Source organism: Cygnus atratus, chromosome 2 (assembly GCF_013377495.2).
Source record: "Cygnus atratus isolate AKBS03 ecotype Queensland, Australia chromosome 2, CAtr_DNAZoo_HiC_assembly, whole genome shotgun sequence".
Lineage (NCBI taxonomy): Eukaryota > Metazoa > Chordata > Aves > Anseriformes > Anatidae > Cygnus > Cygnus atratus.
The window spans coordinates 139322938-139342464 of record NC_066363.1 but is presented as its reverse complement, the minus strand read 5'-3'; the positions used below and the strand labels follow the sequence as shown (position 1 = coordinate 139342464).

The 19527-nt window shown below is 44.8% G+C and overlaps 1 protein-coding gene across 5 annotated transcripts in view; it reads left to right on the top strand.

The window, feature by feature from the left end:
- The first annotated feature begins 858 nt into the window (after positions 1–858).
- Positions 859–19527, top strand: part of UBR5 (ubiquitin protein ligase E3 component n-recognin 5) — an 83888-nt gene continuing 65219 nt past the window's right edge. For 2 of the 5 annotated variants that reach the window (XM_035546132.2, XM_050709100.1), the window contains exons 1-2: positions 859–1171; positions 19040–19084. In XM_035546132.2, coding sequence (XP_035402025.1) covers positions 1110–1171; positions 19040–19084 — 107 coding nt within the window. In that variant the 5' untranslated portion in view covers positions 859–1109. The remainder of the gene's footprint in view (positions 1172–19039; positions 19085–19527) is intronic. The other 3 variants (XM_050709102.1, XM_050709103.1, XM_050709101.1) reach the window with 3 other exon arrangements.

The following is a 19527-nucleotide window of genomic DNA, read 5'->3' as shown; positions in this document are numbered from 1 at the left end:
TTTGTGTAGAAGCAGCTGATTTTTCTGACTGGTTATATTTTGCGTAGAAGCGGCTGTTTTTTTCTGGCTGGTTACATTTTGTATGTTAGTGACTTTTTCTGACTAGTTATATTTTATGTAGAAGCAGCTGATTTTTCTGACTGGTTATATTTTGCGTAGAAGCGGCTGTTTTTTTCTGGCTGGTTATGTTTTGTATGTTAGTGACTTTTTCTGACTAGTTATATTTTGTGTAGAAGCAGCTGGTTTTTCTGACTGGTTACATTTTGTGTAGAAGCGGCTATCTTTCTGACTGGTTTTGTATAGAAGAGACTATTTTTCTGACTGGTTATATTTTGTGTAGAAGTGACTTTTTCTGACCGGTTATATTTTGTGTAAAAGCGACTGTTTTCCTGACTCGCTATATTCTGCGTAAAAGCGGCTGTTTTACTGACTCCTAACTCAACTCCCAGCAAACCGAGGCGTAAATCTGTGAGGGGAAGCCTTCCCCAAACACCCCAGGAGGGCTTTTTGCGCCCCCAGCCCCGCCTGAGGTGCAGGAAGCGGGAGCGCGGCCCCGACCCGCCTGAGGCACCCGCGCGCGCGCGCCTCCCCTCCCCGCCCCCTCCCTCCGCGCAGCCTCCCTCCCTCGGCACGCGGCCCTTCACGTCCCCCGCGCATGACGTCACCGCTCCCCCTCCCCCGCCACCAATCGGAGGCGAGCTTAGTGGCAGGCCGCCCGCCGGCGGCGCCTCCGCCACTCAGCGCCGTCCTTACACGGGCGGCCGCCGCCCCGCCCTCCCCGGCGCGGCGCAGGGAGGAGGCGGAGGAGGAGGAGACGGCCCCGCGGCGAGCCAAGATGGCGGCGCGTGGGTGAGCGCGGCGCGCCCCGAGCCTCCTCCCGCTGCCGTTGCGGCCGGGCCGCCTGCTCCTCCAGCTCCTCCAGCCCCTCCGCCACACGTCCCCGGGGCCTCCGGGGAGCGGCCGCGAGCGCCCCGGGGGAGGCCCGGAGGCGGCCCGGAGGCCGCGGGGCCCCCTCCCCGCCGCCCCCCCCCCCCCCCCTACCCCCCCCCATTGTGTGCCAGGCCCCTGCCCGCCTCCCTCCGCCGGAGGGAGCCGCGGCGGCGCGGACCATGACCTCCATCCACTTCGTGGTGCACCCGCTGCCGGGCACCGAGGACCAGCTCAATGACCGGTGAGGGGCGGGCCTACCGGGACGGGGGCGGGAGGGGATCCCCTCAGGGCCTGGGCCCCGCCGGGAGGGCCGCGGCGCCGCCTCCCCCGGCAGCTCGGCCCCCCCCCCACCCCCCCCCCGGGGGCCGTGACCCCCGCCTCGGGCTCCCCGAGGAGGACGGGGCTCCCCCCGGGCGGCAGCACAACGGTGCGGCTGGGACGGCGGAGAGGAGGAGGAGGAGGAGGATGCGGCGCCCTGCACAGGCTCGCAGCGCGCTGTGCCTTCCCCCCGACGTTTATTTTTTTTCAATAAAGGAGGCCCCGTCGCCGCATCGCCGCTGCCGTGTGGCTCGGCGAGGGGGTCGCGGTGCCGGCCTGCCCGCTCGGGAACCTCGCGGCTAACTTTGTTCTGGGTCGCGGGGGAGAAACGGCAGAGCGGGGAGGCTCGGAAGAAAATCGCTTGGAGGAAAATCAGCCTGCGAGCCGAATTTGCTGCCCTCCTCGATGTGTTTTTGACAGCGCTCCGTGCAGCTGTCTGCGTGTTTTCTGTGGGATTTACCAGTAGCGTGCACTGTAGTTTGTAAGCGCCACTGCTAGTCTTATCTGTAAATTCTTTAGAAACGTGCAGATTTTCATTTCTTAGGAGTTTGTGCGTGAAAATAATCTAGATTTTTAATCATCGCTGGGTAGAAATTACATATTTTACATTGTAGAGAAATGCTTTTTGATTTTTACAATTGTTTCGTAGATATTTATGAAACTTTAAAAAGTGCACGCTCTTGGTTATGTTTTTCTTTTCTCTTTTTTTTTTTTTTTGTAATTTTACTGGGTTTCAGAATAGGTCAGGGTCCAGTTCACTTCCACTGTTGTTTGCAGTTTAGATTAGGAAAAGTGATCTTGTAGAGAAACGCTATTTAAATTTTACAAGTGTTTTTGGACATTTATATATTTTTTAAAGTGGACGCTTTTGGTTATATTCTTAGGGATTTTTGTGATCTGATCGGGTTTCAGAACAGGTCAGGGTCCAGCTCACTTGCCCTGTTGTTTGCAGTTTGGGTTAGGAAAAAGTGACCTATCTTTGCTGAGACAACTCTATTAAGACACGGCAGAGGTTCGAGGGCATACGATGAGGAAAATAGGTCATTGTAAAGATAAAGTTTCTGCCGAGCTGCATCATCCCTGCTCTTAAAAGGGGGAAAAGAAACTTGTAGTGATAAAATAGGTCCTAGACTTGAAGCATGTCAGTGTGGAGTGTGGTTTTTTTTTTTGTTTTTTTCCTCCTTAACCTGATAATGCATTTTACAGGACCCTGCTTCCTTTGGGGAGGCCTGCCCATTCCTAAGGGATTGTTTGGCTTTCTCCACAGTAACGCGTTCAGATTTGGCATACATCTTCCTTTAGAGTGACAGGCTGAGAGGTGATGCTGTAGGAGGAGTTCTGCTGCTTCTTCATTGTGCTGGTTTGATTTAGGATAATCATCTGGGACTTCAAACTTCAAAGGACCCCAGTGGTTTTTGTCTTTCTTTCTTTCTTCCTTTCTTTCTTTCTTTCCTTTTTTTATATTTTTAACGTTGATAGGCCCTTTAGAAAACATGGAGCATTTAATTATCATGCTTTGCTTGGAGTGAGAGAGCTTATCTGGTTTTTCTTTAATGTAACCCGTTTTCTTCACTTACTGTTAAATATGGTGTCCCTTCAGTCTTCATAATGCTTCCTAATTTATTTTTTTCTGCTTCTTACCATTGCAGCAGCTCTTACAACTTCTTTTGATACAGGAAGCTTCATCAAGCGTTGTAATTAATACATGGAGAAGGCTGCAGAAGTGCCTTTTAAGTAGTGACTTATTCCGAAAAAATCAAGTGGCCCCTCAGTTTGAGCTGCAGGTCATAAATTTCCACTTGGTAAACAGAATTTCACAAGAAGCCTGGTAGCTGTGCACCAGAACCTGCAGTGCAGGGAAATGGGAACGATTCAGAAACAGGGCTGAAGTGCCCGTGCGTGTGCTGGAAATGCCAGCTCGATTTTATCAGCATTGTTGCCTATTACAATTCTGTCAATAGAGATTAGGATCAGGATAGCTTAATGAATTTTCGTGTTATATACGCGTGGAAGTTGGGATCCTGGAACATCTCCAGTGTCTGTAATGTTTCTTTCCCTCCTTGCCCTCCATAGGCTTTTTGAGGGTGCGCTGCAGGTCCTGGCCAGTATCCCCAGTTGCTTCTTTCTGTCTCCATTCAGAATGATAATTGCTTCCCAAAATCCGATTTTGGGACTATAATTCTGCGTTGCGTGTGTTGATTACTAGTGTGCGTAGAAGCTGGTTGACTATATCGCTTCCGTGAATGCAGTAATCACATCCTAAAACATAAGGGATTTAGTAGTGCAGCCCTGGTGTGAATTCTTGTACAAAAGTGTTCGGTGCACTTGTCAGTAATCAGCGTGGATGTCTGAAGTGGACGAGTTGTGTTTGGAAAGCATCCTTTCCTTGAAGTGCTGCTATGCTCTTAAGCGGTCTCTCAAAACGTGAGGAAGTAGTTGTTTTCGGTTTGATTTGGTGCACTTTGTGTCACTGTGCTGCAGTTTTTATTCTATTTTCAGTGCATCTAGTTATCCGTCTTACTCAGCAGCGACTTGGAGAGCAGCACAACACTGCGGAGAACAGAAGAAAAAGTAACTGTAGAACCGCAGATAATTGGGAAGACTCCCAAATGCGGGCACACATCATCGGAAAGTGCTTAACTAGTATTTTTGAGAACGCTTAATGCTGTGCCTTAGTGGTAGTTATTAGACCTCTCTCAAATTACTTGAAGCAACGTTGGCTTCTTCATGGTACTCATCCAGATGTCTGGAAGCTAGGTGTGCTGGAGAAAGCTCACAGAGTCCAAGGTTATACTTACTTCTGAAGCTGTCTCAGATTTCGCTTTTCGAAACGGGTAACGGGCTGAACTTTTGTTTTGGATGAACTAAAGTAATTAAACCTTTTCCACGAAGTTTATTTAGGAAGGTAGGTGACTTGGAATTCTTCCCCCAAACAATTTCTCAGCAAACTGAATATGAAAACTGTAATGGGAGAAAAATCAGGTATGGCCTGCAGTTTAAGGCTCTGTAAAGTATTTGGGTTGTAAATAATTACTGTAACCTTTGAAAAAGAGAAGCCCAGCTTCTACTGCAGTGTGTGTTAAATATATTGTATGGGTTGTCCACCCCACTCCAGGTATGTTTCAGAGTTGGAGACGTTGTGCTTTGTAAAGGAAGCTTGATGCCCAATTTCATGGATAGGTCTGTCTTAGAAAATGTTAGGTTTGGGTAGGAAGCGGGTGTAACCATAGCGAGTAACTATTTCGTGGCTGTTATGAAACCTCCGAGGAGCAGCTTAGCCTGCTGCTCTGTGGAATGGGAGCCTTGCTCCTCGCGTTATGCTTCGTGGCTTCCCATAGATGAACTCCACATTGGGGATGGGGCTTGTCTTGAGGCTTTGCTTTTTGGTTTTACCTTAACGCAAAGATAATTCTTGCCGGCTAAGCCATTGAAGTGGTAGCGTAGACAGGGGAAGATGTCATTTTTGAAGTGGTTATTGATGCACGGGTAATGTCCTTTTTTCCTTCCCCTGTGAAGATGAGACCCAGTGAATGTGGTTAGACAGAGAGTATTTTGCAGTTAAGGTGAGCGGCGTGCAGTCAGTTTTCTCGCAGTGGGCCGCTTGAAGCGAGCGATGTGACAAAGTTCACTCGAAGCTTCAGTGAGTGCCTGCCTGCAGTCAGCGCCGGGGCAAGGAAGGGTTCTCTTGCTCTTAAGTGAGTTTGTTTTGCCTTAATATATTCAATGCCTTTCTCTGTTACTTTAGGCCATGAAGCATTCAAGTAAGTAAAATTAACTAGGGTGCTTTGCGTGGTCCATGTTTATACCCTCTGACAATCAATTTCCACGGAAAAAGCACCTGGCAAGAGCGCATCCTTTCAGTCTGTGCCTGCGTGTCTCCTCGCTCATGTACATGAAAGCATCATTGGCGTGGTGATGGTAAGAGAAGAGTGGATATGTGGGCTGCTGCTCCGGTGGATTCTTCCCCCTTCTTTGCATTTACTGATGAGCAAATCGGTTAAAAATCCCGAGCAGATGTTGCTGGAAGGAGCTGGGGCAGGGTGTGGTGTGGTTCTGCGCAGGGAGCCAGCGGGGCTGTGGAGCTGGTGTCCTGGCCCCGAACGCCTGCAGGAGCTGCGCGTGGAGGGGAAACGCTCCTGATAGCGCGGCTTTGGGTAGCCCACGGCTCCATCTTCCACACCCACCGGCCTCCTGGAGACCCTGTCCTCTCCTGGCGAGGAAGGCAGCCCTAGCATAAACTTCTCGGCTGTCGCTCCACGCGGCCTGCGGTGCTGCTCAGGGCTGGGGCAGAAGGGATCGACTGACTTGGTTTGAAATAGAAAACCTGTGAGCTGCATGCAGCACTGCGGCCTTCTATACACATGCTTGTGGCTCAAGTGATTTATTTGGGTGTGCTTTAAACCCTTTCCTAATCTAATGTAGCAAAGCTGACGTTAGCCTGCCTCAAACAGAAATGGATGGATCGAGGTTTGATTACGGGGAAACCATTGCTGGTACAGTGCTTGAGTTCTGTGAGTTAGTTGCTTCCTGAGACTTTACTAGCGGGAGATGTGCTGATTTTTGTTAAATTGACTTGTTTTAGAAGAGAGTGAGGGAACGTCAGGGGTATCGTGGCATGATTATTATCAGGCTTGTAGTTGGAAACACTTTTTTTAAAAAAAAAAAAGTTTTAGCTGTGTCAAGCAGTTTGTACCACCAGTGTGGTTCATACATTCAGAAGCAGGGCATTAGGATTTGATCTCTTTATTTCAATATCATTATTTAAGGGTGATAATTTAGGAAGTTAAGCATCATCTTCAGTCCAATTTAGTATCTTCATTTATTAATCAAAGCAGGTTCTGTGGAAATTCTGCCTGCATGTTTACTTGGTTAAATATGTGAGACCTTTTCTGTAGATCAGAATAAGAAATCCGAGATCAGACTTTTGTCTTCGGGCAGCTTGATTCTAATTTTGATAGTAAATAAAAATGTGGTTAATTGACTAATGTAACTTCTGTTAAAACAGTTCAAAAACTTTAAATGGCATATACGCATACTTTCAAGGCCAGTTTTTCACTAGCTGTTCAGGATTTTCCTGTGAGCCAGTTAACATTTCATATCGGATTGATTGTCCAAGATTACTTACCCATAGGCCAGTAGCCTAGGCCTTTTTGGGCTTGGCTCTGCTACGGTCCTTTTCTGGCTGTAAGTTGTGCTGTGCCCCAAAATGTTCCTGGGTGGGTGAGCATCAGAATAGATGGGTTAAAAAAAAAAAAAAAAGAGGATTTTGAAAAAGTGCTGTACGAGGGAGAGTAGGAGTGAAGAGCAGAGGAAGAGGAAGCAGGATTGAGGTCCTTCCATTTTGAAAGCAGCAAGTTTATTTTGGCTCCTGTAATGCGACACTGTACTGCGAGTGATCCGAAATGAGAGTAGCCGTGAGCGGTCACGAGGAATTTAGTAAAATAGCAATTGGGGCACAAACGTTGCCTCTTTTCCCTTTTCAAATCAGCTGTGGAGTTCAGGCGTTCTTGTTGAATAGACCAATAACTAAGATTAATGGGATCACATCTTAATAGTTGTATTTTAAGGATAGCAACGCGTGACAGCTGCAAGAAAACCTTTTTAACTCTTAGTTTTCTTAGGTATCAGTCAGCAACATTTATGTTCTGCTTCTTTGATTACAGCTTTCAACCTCTGCAATAGCATACTTTTAAGGTAACATTGGTACAGTATGTGTTTATTAAATACTACAAAAGTATTCTCGGTGGCAGCTAGAGCAAGATGTCTGTCATAAATATGTAATTAAGCCATATGGCTTTAATCGATGCATATTACACTTTCTTTCTTAAACGTTCTGAAGTTTGAGCAGAGAACTGTTCAGCACCCAATTACATTTGTGTCAGAAGTTACCCAACGCTCGAGGAAAAACAACCAGGGATGTACCGAAGCATGGCAGGCTTTGCAGGGTGTTGGAGCTGTGTTTTTACCGTTACGGCACGGTTAATTGTTCTCGGCTTAAATGGACCGCAGGATGTATTTGAAAATTATGTGAAGAAGGGGAGGGGACTTCAAAGCAGCTTTGATTGTAGTGATTGCACTGGCGGCTGCCTAGGTAGTTTAATTTGCAAGGTGTTCCCTGTAAAAAGTTTTGTCTTTTCCTGCATTGACTCAACACCTGCTTTAACTGAAATAAAACCAGACAGAAAAACTACTTGGGCTTCTCTGCTGCACAACCTTTTTTCTTCTAAACTTGAATTCAGTGAAGCCCGGTAAGGGTTTGGCTCTTAGTAACAACTTCATGTAGAAGACCGCAGCAGTAGGCACCTGTACGTGCCCCAGGGAGAACGTGGGAACAAGGCCGGGTTGCAGTGGCTGGAAGATTTTAAATGGGGAGGGAACAGTTAGGAGAAAAAAGTATTGAATTAAGCATGAAAATAGAGATTTTCAAGGTATACGTGTCTTTGTGCAATGCTGTGAGCCTGTCAGTGTAAATGAGGATGGTCACAGCATCGATGAGTCTACTACAGCAACAATTACCCAGCTTTCAGACCTTAAGCTTTTCATCTTTTTAGCACAGTACTATTTTAATAATAAGTTCTATACTCTACTCTTAAAATGTCTTTCTTTGCTTCAGAAAAAAAAAAAAAAGTCAACCAATACTGCCTATTTCTCTCTTACACTTCCCCTCCAGGGAAAATTAACTGCTCTGTTTCAAATTAAAGAGCTCTTCTGTATGTTTGAGAGAGAACAGGTACTGCCTTGGTCACAGAAGTATGAGATTTGCCAGTTCTGTGGACTGCAGACATGCTGAAAAAGAGACTAAGAAGGTGTAAGGTGGGCGCAGTGGTCATCTACGTTTCTGTAAAATACTAGCTTGGATCCTGCTGAGGAGTGATGTAAGCAGTGAATTTGCTGTCTTTGTAATCTTTGTCTACCTCTCGAAACTCACTGCTGCTGCCTGCACTTGCCAGCAAAATTGGTGACAGTAAATGTTTCACCCTGTCTTCCAGAAAATTTTAGCTGCTGTGCTTTAAAGTGCAGTATGCTTTACAGTACTAAATCGTCTTGGTACAGAAAAGCTTTGAGTGTTAACTTGCCACCCATTTTCAACACCCCAGCAAGATTTTGTTGCAGTGCTAAAAATGATCTTTAACACAGCATTCTGTGTTTTGTCTCATTGCCTATTTTTGTCATCCCTAGTCCATTAACGTTATGCCATAAGGTGTCTCTTGGAGACTTCTCAAATAATTTACATCCAGAAAGAGATTACATGTGTGTTCTCCGCAATTTTATTTTGGGTAGCTTTTCTTCTTCGGTAAGCCAGTTACTACCTTGTATCAGAAAAGATGTTCTGAAATAGCTCAGGTCTTTTGTGTTTCTGATTTAACTTTACAGTATGGCATTTTCGTAAAGAATGTGGAATAAAAACTGAAAACATTCAGATGATTAATGCTATTTTGGAAGCTGGCCGTGTTGGAACTACTAACTGTCACTGTTGTTTTATTGCCAGCCGCGAGGTCTGCCAACTTCGTTTGTGACATCGGTAATGTAACTCAACAGATGAGAGTGTGGAGGCTGCTGGGGGGGTTCATAATCCTAAGAAATAGATGTCTTCAGACACAAAAAACAAAACCCCAAAACATTAGAGGGGGTGTGCTTTTTGTTTGGTTGTGTGGGGGCTGTTTTGTTTTTTTACACACTCTGATCAGCATTGTGGACATTAAGAAATATCTTGAGTAATCTGAGATGATAACACTCATACAGCTGCACTTTTCCAATTTGCTAGAAAATAGCCCAAAAAGAAACTTGGGTGCTCTGTGCACAGGGTTTTGTGGTATTGCTTTCTGCAGCATGTTAGCCATCATCTCCAGTTCAAGCTGGATTCTCATTTTTGTCTTTTTTTTTCATACCGTGTAGAAGTAGTAGTTGACTGGTTCAAGCCAAGCCTGTGTTAAAACAGCATTTTTTTCTGAATGTTTGCTGTCTTCCGTTATGCTTCTTTCTCTCATCTCCTTTAGTTTCCCTCAAACTCCCCTTTTCAATTGTTGGCATAGGGTGTCTTTTCAGGTACATAAAAACTACTTCTGTTGTTCTGATACAATGAGGTGGATCTTGATTGGGACCTCTGGACGCTACTAAAAATTATAATTTCACTGTGTATTTTTCAATGTGGGCTTTGATGTAGACTTATGGACAAATATTTCTGCTACACTGCTTTTTACCAAAAATGTGACTGGAAAATAAATAGTTACCCATGTGAATGTAGTTGAATGAGAAACCTAAACCTTACTCCTTCATCTTGCAAAATAATTGTTCTTGAACATATCTCTGTGTTTATTCTTTCATTTATAACATGGCATTCTGCTTTTCTCTGTCCATCCTGAAAATGATCAGAGCTGCATTTATTTTCTAACTAGTAAATATCAAGAAGCGTTCTTCAGAAAAGGAAAAAAACTTACGGCTTTTAATACTTTTCTTGAGAAAAGCTTTTCGTAGAACTAGGTTGTTGTCTGACCTTTAATGTGGATCCGTTTCTTAGGTTGTTGAAACTGCTGTGTTCAGCTTCGACCATACTTAAAACCTTAATAATTACAGTGTCTGTCTCCCCCTCACCCCCTTATTTATGCAGTGTGCTGACTTTGGTAAAACCTATCTCCAGAACAGGGATGTAAAGGTCCTGAATAACACACTCCAGCAATGCCAACCATACGGCCTTGCCGTTGCGGGGTCAGATGAGGTAGGCAAACCACACCGTGCCTGGGATTGCCCTACGCAGGCTGGGCAGGAGCAGCAGGGCTTTGCTGGAGCGGTCGAAGCGTGTTTCGTTCCCTTGTGGCACGGCATCTGCATCCGGCAGGTCTGTTACCTGAAATAGTATGGCCGCAGGCAAAACGTGAAGTAGGAGGTACCCAGCGTGCTGCTTCAGGAGCTCTTGTAGAGGAACCAAAATGCTGGTTACGCTGAGGGGAAGCACCTGGAGTTTTGTGGCTGCGGTACAGACAGATGGAGAAGAGCAAATCTGTTTTCAGCAGTGGGGGAAAAAAAAAAAAAGGTATTGTGATGAGCTCCGCACCTCAAAAGCTGGGTTTTCTTTTGAGTTATTTTGCCTACGGTGTGCGTCTGACAGTGATTTGGCTCTTGTTTTTCTGGCATGGTGCTTGCTCTCTACTCCCTATGCCAGGTCTCGTTCTGTTCCTACCTAAATCAAAGATGCAGTGTCTGAGGGGAAGGTTTTGAAGTTGTGTGTTTGGTAGAAGAAAGTACAGCGTGAGGAGGAGAGCTTCATGGTTTTTAAAGGCAGTTTTTAACAACTTGGGAATGCGGCATGCAGGTGCTGTTGTGGCACCAGGGTTTTGGCTGAAGGTTTCAGGCCTTCAAGTATGAGGAATTGGCAAGTAAAGGACTGGACTTGCTAAATGATCTTTCCATAGCGCTACAACTAGCCAAGACAAAAAGTACTTAATAATTTAACAATTCTTACCTTAAAAAACATTTGTAGCATTTGAATGTCCTTATCAAAGGCCATTTTCTGACTTTGCACGTAGTGGTCATGGCTTCAAAAAGCTTAATGCAAGAACTGGAGGGAAAATGGTGGCGAGATTATGACCTGGGTTCCCACAGTAGCCGCAAGTAGGACCAGGACCTGGCTTTCCTGATTTTAAGCTACCGTGGTGGCTCACAAGGAACTTCTGAAGGATCTTCAGCAATTTAACACTACAGGACACACAAAGTTCCTTATATTTTTACAATAACCGGGGGTGTACTCTGATAGCAGTTGGTTTGGGTGGAATTGCTACAGCAAAGACTGACATGAGATTTTTTTTCCCCATTTTTGTTTAAATGTGGTCTTTTAAGTTTCACTCGTTCTAGTCCACCAAGTGTACAGCTTCCTAGCCACGTGTTGGTAGACAGCATTTGCATGTTTCTTAACATCTCAATACTGACTCATGTTATTTAATGTGGATGTTTTTCAAGTATCCTTGAATTAAACCATGAGGTTCTGAATTGCCACTCTCCACATTTTACTGTCACGGAAGGATTTACTTACTGAAATGACGGATAACTGAAAAGCCTACAACTTGCACTGTCTGAAGATTGGGAGCTCACACCCAGCTGAGGGAGTTGGTTCAGTTGTTGAGCTTTTAATGGTCTTCTGGCTGAGGAAATAGCCTCGTGCTAAATGTTAAACAGAAATTCGGTGCAACTATAGGGACTTTGTGCAGGTGAGCAGAGTCTGGCAACATGAAATGATGATCTGGTGCATTCTACACAAGAGAACAGATTTCTGTCTCGTGTTGCCTGAATCCACGACCCATATTTTTGGAAGTCTGCCGTCACTGAATTTTGCCTCAATCTGATCTTATGCTTTCTCCTGTAGCGAGTCTTTCCTTTTTTTCCCCCCCAGAAAGTCCGAGGGATCTAGGCAACCTGTAGATCTATGTCTACTTCACTACAAAGTCCTCTGAATATTGTACTAAACAACAACACGTGTAGGTGTGCTGTAAGTGCTGCGTGCTGCTCCTGTCAGGATTGTACCATTTCTGATTTCTTTCAGTTTGTATTCGGTCTTTTTATTACAACCCTTTTCAGAAGGGGGGCCGTGCTGTGCCATAGCTATTTTAGGGTAGGGGTGTTTGCTTATTTAAGAAGTGTGATTGACGTTATGCTCCTCTTGAGCTAGTTTATGGCTGTGCTTTGCACTTTTTACAATTATTGTTCAGAAGGTCGTGTTCTCAAGTGTCACATAAATGATAAATATGAGGAAAGGGTCTAAGTAGATTTGAACTAGAGGAACCAGTCTGTAAAATCTGGGCAATTCATCATTAATCAGAGGCATGGAGTTCAGGCAAACCTGTGCTGCTTTTCACAAGTCCAACAGGTGGCTGTCCCCAGGTCTTACTGGAAGGTTTTTTTCTCGATAGAGTAATTCCATCTGGATATCTTAGTACCCATGAGTATTTTTACTCTGTGTCTAAATGCTACTTCTCAAATGGTTCTCACACTCCTCAGTGTATTTTTTTTATAAGCCACTGCCCTTACAGGTATTTGCCCTTACAGCAAAACATGAACTCTTAGCTTTTCAGTGGCAAAATCATCCTGCTGCTGCCAGCCTCCAAGTATCCTGAAAGGAAAAACTCCTCAGAATCCCAGGATGGCTGAGGCTTTCTGGGACCTCAGGAGGCCACCCGGTGCCACCCGTGCCCGAGCAGGGACACCCAGAGCAGGGTGCCCAGCACCACGTCCAGGCGGCTTCTGAAGGGCTCCAAGGAGGAGACCCCACAGCCTCTGGGCAGCCTGTGCCAGGGCTCCGTCACCCGCGCAGCACAGAAGTGCTCCTGGTGCTCAGGGGGAGCCTCCTGGGGGCCAGTTTGTGCCCAGGGCCTCCTGTCCTGGCACTGGGCACCACTGCACACAGCCCGGCTCCGTCCTCCCTGCACCCTCCCCTCAGGGATTTACAGACAGTGATGAGATCCCTCTGGGCCTCCTCTTCTCCAGGCTGAGCAGTCCCAGCTCTCTCAGCCTCTCCTCACAGGAGGGGTGCTCCAGGCCCTTCATCATCTTTGTGGCCCTCCGTTGGACTTTCCTCAGTGTGTCCATGTCTCTCTTGCACTCAGGGAGCCCCGCACTGGGCACAGCACTTGAGGTGTGACACCCCGGTGCTGACCAGAGGAGAAGGATCACTTCTTGACCTTCTGGCACTGTTCCTCCTAATTAGTTTTTGCTGCAGGGATGCACTGCTGGCCCATGGCAGTGTCCACCTGGACCCTCAGGTCCTTTTCTGTCAATCTGCTTTCCAGCAGCATGGCCTCCAGCATCGGGTTGTTTCCCAGGTGCCGGACTCTGCACTTCTTGTTGAACATCCTGAAGTTCCTGTCAGCCCATCTCTCCAGCCTGCCAAGGCCCCTCTGGGTGGCAGCATCACCTGTGGTGTATCTGCCCCCACCTCACCCCAGATTTCTGTCATCTGCAAAGTTGCTGAGGGTGCACTCTGCCCCATCGTCCTGGTTGTTAATGAAGGTGTCACACAGGTCTGGGGCCAGTATTGACCTCGGGTACTCTGCTTGTCACTGGCCTCCAGCTGGAGTTGGCACCTCTGGGCACGGCCGTTCAGCCAGGTTTTGATCCACCTTGCTGTCTGCAGCTCTCTGTGAGGAGCTTACGGGGCCTTGCTGAAGTCCCGGTGGACTGTATCCACGCTCTCCCCTTGTCCTCCACAGCGACACCACATCAACTTTGCTTGCTTAGAACCGGGACTGAACTGTAGGCTGAGGAAAATGGGTAAGGCATTTCCTCGCCTGTGCGGAATGTGCTGGATGCTGAATATTAAACACTGTGCGTGTCTGTCTTGAATCTTCTGAGGTCGTTGCCCCTGTCCCACCTCCGCTAATTTTTGTTGTCCTGCTTTAACCCTCTGCACTAGCTTATACCTTTAGATACAGGTCATTATCAGTGTTGTTACATTGTGAAATATCGATGGTCTGTTGTGAGGGGCTTTACCACCTGCAGTAATTGTATTATCTGAAGGCTTTCCGGTGGTGTTGCAGGGAACTTAGAGGGATTCATTTGTTCGATGTTTGCCGTATTAGCTTTCTGTTAGAGCTTACTGACTCAGCACCGTGTGTTATCGCTGTTCCAGGGAGGGTTATTAAACCGTCAGGACTACCTTTATCCATCACACTGACAGTCCTAGATAATCAGGTTTGGGAGCCATTTTCTGTGAAGCCCCGGTGGTTAACACCACGCAGCATAAGAATAGCTGTTAGGCAGCCAAGAGGCCCAGCTTGTTTTCATCCTGTTGGTGGCAGTGACCAGCGCTAGATGACAGCAGAAAAGTATTACAAGAGGACAAACATACAGTGATGCTTTTCCGCATGATAACAGCTTGCATGATAACAATTTGCAGCTCGGAGGTTTCCTGAGCAGTATGCCATAGCTGAGTATTTCTCACTAATATTTCTCGGAGTGAGGATAGCAGAACTGCATGTAATCTGTGGTGCACCTGATTACTTGGAGTGGCACAATAACTTTGTTGTTTTATGTCTTTATTTCAGTGATCTGAGCATCGTAGCCTAAGCACATCGTCCCAGCCCTCTGCTGAGTAGTAGTGGTTAGCTTGGAGGATCCTGTTTGGTACCTGCCTTCGCACCACTGCTCTCCGCCCCCTTGCTTGTTGGTGGAGAAGAGATTTTTCACCTTTATTTCTTCTGAGTCTGAGCAGGGCATTTGGGATAGGAACTGTGGAAGGCTGCCTCTTCATGAAGCTGCAGCATTTCAAAGATTTGGCATGGCAATCAGGGCTACATTAATTGTATTTTGCATTTCTCTACTTGGAGTTGTTCATCATACCCGACTGTTCATTTAGATGTACCTTTCCTTTTCCTCCTCTGTAACCCTTGCTGTCACCACATGGTGCTGAGGTTAGAGAAGCCCTTACAGTGTGGCCCTGCCTGATATTTTAACCTCGTTCAGAGTGTGTGAATAGCTTTTTATGGCCGTAAAGGAGCAACTTCAGGAAAGAAAATCCAAGAGAATCTTCTAAATACTGTGTCTGGGACTCTGCAGCATTCCTTGCCAAGTACAGAAAGGCTTTTTTGTTTCTGGAGACATGCAGCATGTGAACATCTTCTTTTACATCTCTGTAGTTAAATCCTTTGTTTGGGTTGTTTCACTTCAGTGATTTTTACTGTGTGCTCTTCAGAGACATAGCTGACATTTAAAAATTTAGTTGGAAGTAGCAAAGTAAAATGGAAAGTAGCTTGCTTTATATTGGCAAAGAAATTCATCTCTGAGATGGTGGAATTTATTTTCATTCTCTTAAATAAGTGTGCCAAATGCAGTATTATTTGACTAAAACTGCAAAATATGATGGATTACATATCAGCAGCTATAAATATTTGTTGTTGTTGTTGTTATTCAACAGCAAATAAGCTTTTGAGGGGAAAACTGCAAATCTTGCTGGAGTTATCAGGTGAGATTCTTTTTACAGTGCACTGTGCTTTTATGCTATTTGCCAGATTGAGAAGGTCCTGCAGATTTTCAGTGAGTATAGAAGATGTAGGTGTGTTTTTCTTCTAGTTTTGTAACTGTTAGCTTCCTGACACATTGAACAATTCTGAGGTCTTAGAGCGGTAAAAGTCCTGCTTATTTCCTGTGGTCGGTTTGTGGTGCTCCTGGCATGCTGGAAGTACTCGTGAAGGATGAGTATTCCCGAAGGTTGACTGGCCAGGTGTGTCCTTTGGAAGCTGAACGTGGTGAACACGTGCTCTGTAAGTCTACAGTGTCTTAATACATAAACTTCTTAGACAGCCTGCCTAATTTAAAACAGAAAATTTCCATTCTTACAAATTGGATTGAAGTTGTGAAACAGCATTTTGCTAATCTGGTGGATTTTAAGCACTTGTTTGAATAGGCTAAAATCGCTTTGAAATGTTCAGTATCCCTATGAAGTACTTAGTACTTTGAATTGAGTTTGCTTGTCAGCTCTCTTGCATTTCTGAGCTTTACTTGGCTTTATGCTGCAAGGCAGGGCAGAAGGATGGCTCGTTAGATAAACTTCCCTCAAAGTGTAGGTGGACTTTGAGAGAAATCATACCTTCTGATGCGTGGATCTGTCACTTGTGAAGTCTGAGCTCTTGTAATCTTGATTGGAGCCTCTTTGATTGTGTAGTTGGAGCACAGCTCCTTTCTATTCTCATCAGTTCGGAGAAGCTCTAGCTGCTAAAATTGAAATTAAAATAAGTCCCTTTTTGGCTTGAGCTCGGATAAATTGACTTGTTTTTTCTCACAACTGATTCTGCATGGATTTTGGTGGGGATGCTTAAAGAATGCGTTTCTTAACGCAGAAGCCATCATCACTGAACTTTCTGTCTAGTGTGTTTCCCCAACAATCTGCTTGTGAGCAAAATACGTGGTGCTTTGGATTTTATCCTTTGAAATGGTTTAATTGCCTTTAATGAGATTTTTTTTTTTTTAAAGCTTAACCTCTCTGGCCATTCATATCGGAGGTGAATTTTTAACCACAGAAAGAGACCGAATAAAAGGTCTCAGTGTTGGCCTTCCTTAATGCAAGAATTGATTAAATTGTCTCTGCCTTCGTTTCTTCTTCCGGTGCACCGCCAGTTGAAATTATCGGATCACATTGTCAAGATCAACCTCATCTTAAAGGCACGTCTAGTATTTGTCCTGTAGAGGATCTGCAGCACAATGCCATGCAACTGTGCAGCTAGAAAGACAGGAATTGCTGCAGGAAACATTTTTTTGGGCGGGAAATTATTTAGAATTTTTATTTGCACAAACATATTCTCCGCACAGAACGTGCGAACGCATCTTTCTGCTTTACTCGTATTTTTCAGCTGGTTTAATTCTGTGACTGTGGTGTTAGCACAGATACTGGTGGCAGCACGAGTGAGGAGGAGGATGGGGATGAATTGAGCAGCTCAGCAGGGACAGCACCAAACTGATCCTTTTCTTACTGGTGCTCTATGTCCAGTCTGGATCTTCAGGCCTCAAAGCAGTACTTGGTAACGTTGTTATTACAGCAGCTGTGCAGGAGATGGACGGATTTCTGTGAGTTCAGTACTTCCAGTATTGTAGCGTACAACCTTCTCTGCTCCCCCCCATAAATGTTGACAGCAGCCTCTTTTCAATAACGTCACCTCTCTTTTGATCTTGGTGTGTTGCAGGTAGACCTACTCTCTTCAGACTGGCATTACTGAGTTTCGCAGAGCACACAACTCTCGGCTTTCTGTGTGTTTCAATTCCCTGTCACTTTTTTTATTTTAACAAATAAAAAAGGAGTAAGATTTTTTTTACAAATTGGAAAAGTACCTTTTTCTTTCTGTCACAAAGGCTGAGCATTACTAAAGCTCCGGTAAGGAAACTGTAAATGTTGTTTGTAGACCAGCCTAGTAACCATTTCCAGTAGTGCTGCCTTGTTTGCTGCCAGCTTTCCTTACAGTCAGTGCAGTGACCTTAAAGGTAGGTTTTCCCACTCATGCTTGCTAAGAGGAGTATTGTTAATGGAAAACTGCTCCAGATTCCTGGGAAACTGTTAGGTAACATAGTTAAGATGTGAAGCTTCAGGGATGTTTAATTTGTTGATAATTATGCAGCAGATCCCTGCTGGCTTCATAGAACCTTGCAGTCTGCTGTGGACTATATAACATTCGTCTCTGGGATTTCATTCGGTGTTCTTCCACAATAATTCACTCTTACGGGGTCCCTTCTATACCTATTGCATATGAAACTTGTGGTCTGTATCTTCCTTTTGTGGATGGCCTTCAAAGAACCTTAATATTTTCCTGTGTGAAGTAGTTGCGGCTGCAAATGAGGTTGGTGAAAACGCCTCCTTACAGACAGCAGCTTGGCTGGGATAGCAAAGGCTGGCTCTAAGCGTGTTCACCTCTTTCCTGCTGCCTTTTCACAGTGGTCCTTTTACCTTCTGCTTGTATCAGACACAGTTATTTCTATCAGTATAAATTGTCTTGTTTCTCACACAAAGGTACGTCTCTTTTTTTTCTGTCCCCTCCAGACAAGTGCTGTGGAGTCAAACACTTGATAACATTAAGATTTGGGTGTCTGAACCCTTTTTAAAGGTTCAGACACCAGAAAACAGTTCTGGTGTGTATGCCTCCTTGTGAAGTTTAGAAAGGGGTTGCTGTTTAAGATCTGTGAAATATTAGGATAAACATGGCAAAAAAAGATAGGATTTTATTTACTTTATTAGGAAGACCTTTATTTACAGGGTTCATCTCTTAATTTAGTATCTATAATACAAATATTCTCGCTAAATTTGGAAGCTGTTCAGGGGCTTTTTTAGATCCCTTCTCATGTATGGGAAGGTGGGAGCCGGAGTTTTACCTGTTATGAGAGGATCTTTGCAGCTCAGAGATGATCTTTTCTAAGGCAGTGAGTGATAAAGGCAGAAGTTACTCTGTTGGCTTCTACTTTTGGACACTGCCCTCTAAGCAGAAGTAGTCTGTGAGTTGGCCAGATTCTGGGTTCTGATCTTCCATTTGGTGAGGTGCCATAAAAGTGAGTTGGAAGTACTTTGGGAAACAGTTGGGAAAGGCGATGTTTTAGGTAACCCTGTATTAAATAGTGAATTTTCTTTGGTTCATTTTTTCTATTTGTCAGAGCTTGTTGTTTGTCCCTTTTGATGTTGGCTTTTGTGCATATTTTCCAGTCTTGTTTTGAGGAACTTACTGTCGTATTCTTGGCTCTGACATGCCATATACTTGGATTCTTTAGAAAATGGTAATAATGTCTGCTATGGGATAGTGTATTGAAACATATTGCAAGGACACAAAAATATCTACAACTAATGCTCATGCTTTCATCTGTTTATTTTGTGTGTAAGGTTGTAAGTGGTTGTAACAAGGCACCTTTTTTGGTGGTGAGTTGCAAAACACATAGAAATGCAAGAAAACATGGGTTTTGCAGCAAGGTAATAGGTAGAAGGGTAAAACTCTTAAACTAAAACCCTCCAAAACAAAAACTTGACTTGAAGCTGAACACCATCCATTTGTGATGTAGTCTCCCAACACTAGGTAGAATTTAGATCAAGCTTCACTAAATCTGGTGGTAAGTGGTTGCCATAATGCACTTTCAGTCCCCTGCTGTAGTGTCATGAATGTTTGCTGTTCTGCAGTTTGCTGTTAATAGTTAAATCTGGGATTAGAGGTTCAGTTTAATCAGTGTGTGTTATATGTTGAAGTATCCCTACCAAACAAAAGTGTGTTGTAAGTGTGCCAGCTAAGTGGATGTTATATACAATAGAGGCTTCATTTCTTTTTTCTTTTTTTTTCTCCAGATTAAGGGAAGTTTCAGAGAAGCTGAACAAATATAATTTAAACAGGTAAGACATATTACATGATGCTGCAAGTAATTTAGCAAAGGGTGCTTTTAATAATACCAACAGGGATTAGGACTATTATAGAAATAGCCTTAGAAAGCCTCAGTACGTGTAGTAAAGTTCAGAATCACAGAATTGTAGGGGCTGGAAGGGACCTCCAGAGATCATCGGGTCCAACCCCCTGCCAAAGCAGGTTCCCTAGAGCAGGCTGCCCAGGTAGGCGTCCAGACGGGCCTTGAATATCTCCAGAGAAGGAGACTCCAAAACTGCCCTGGGCAGCCTGTGCCAGTGCTCCGTCACCCTCACTGTAAATGCTTCACATAGACAGTTCTTACGTTAGGAGGAAAATGTTTTCAGTTATGATATATTAAATTATTAAATACCCTCCTTATGAAATGACTAAGTTAAAGTATGTCCCCTATTGTTTATTGATGATAAAATTAAAT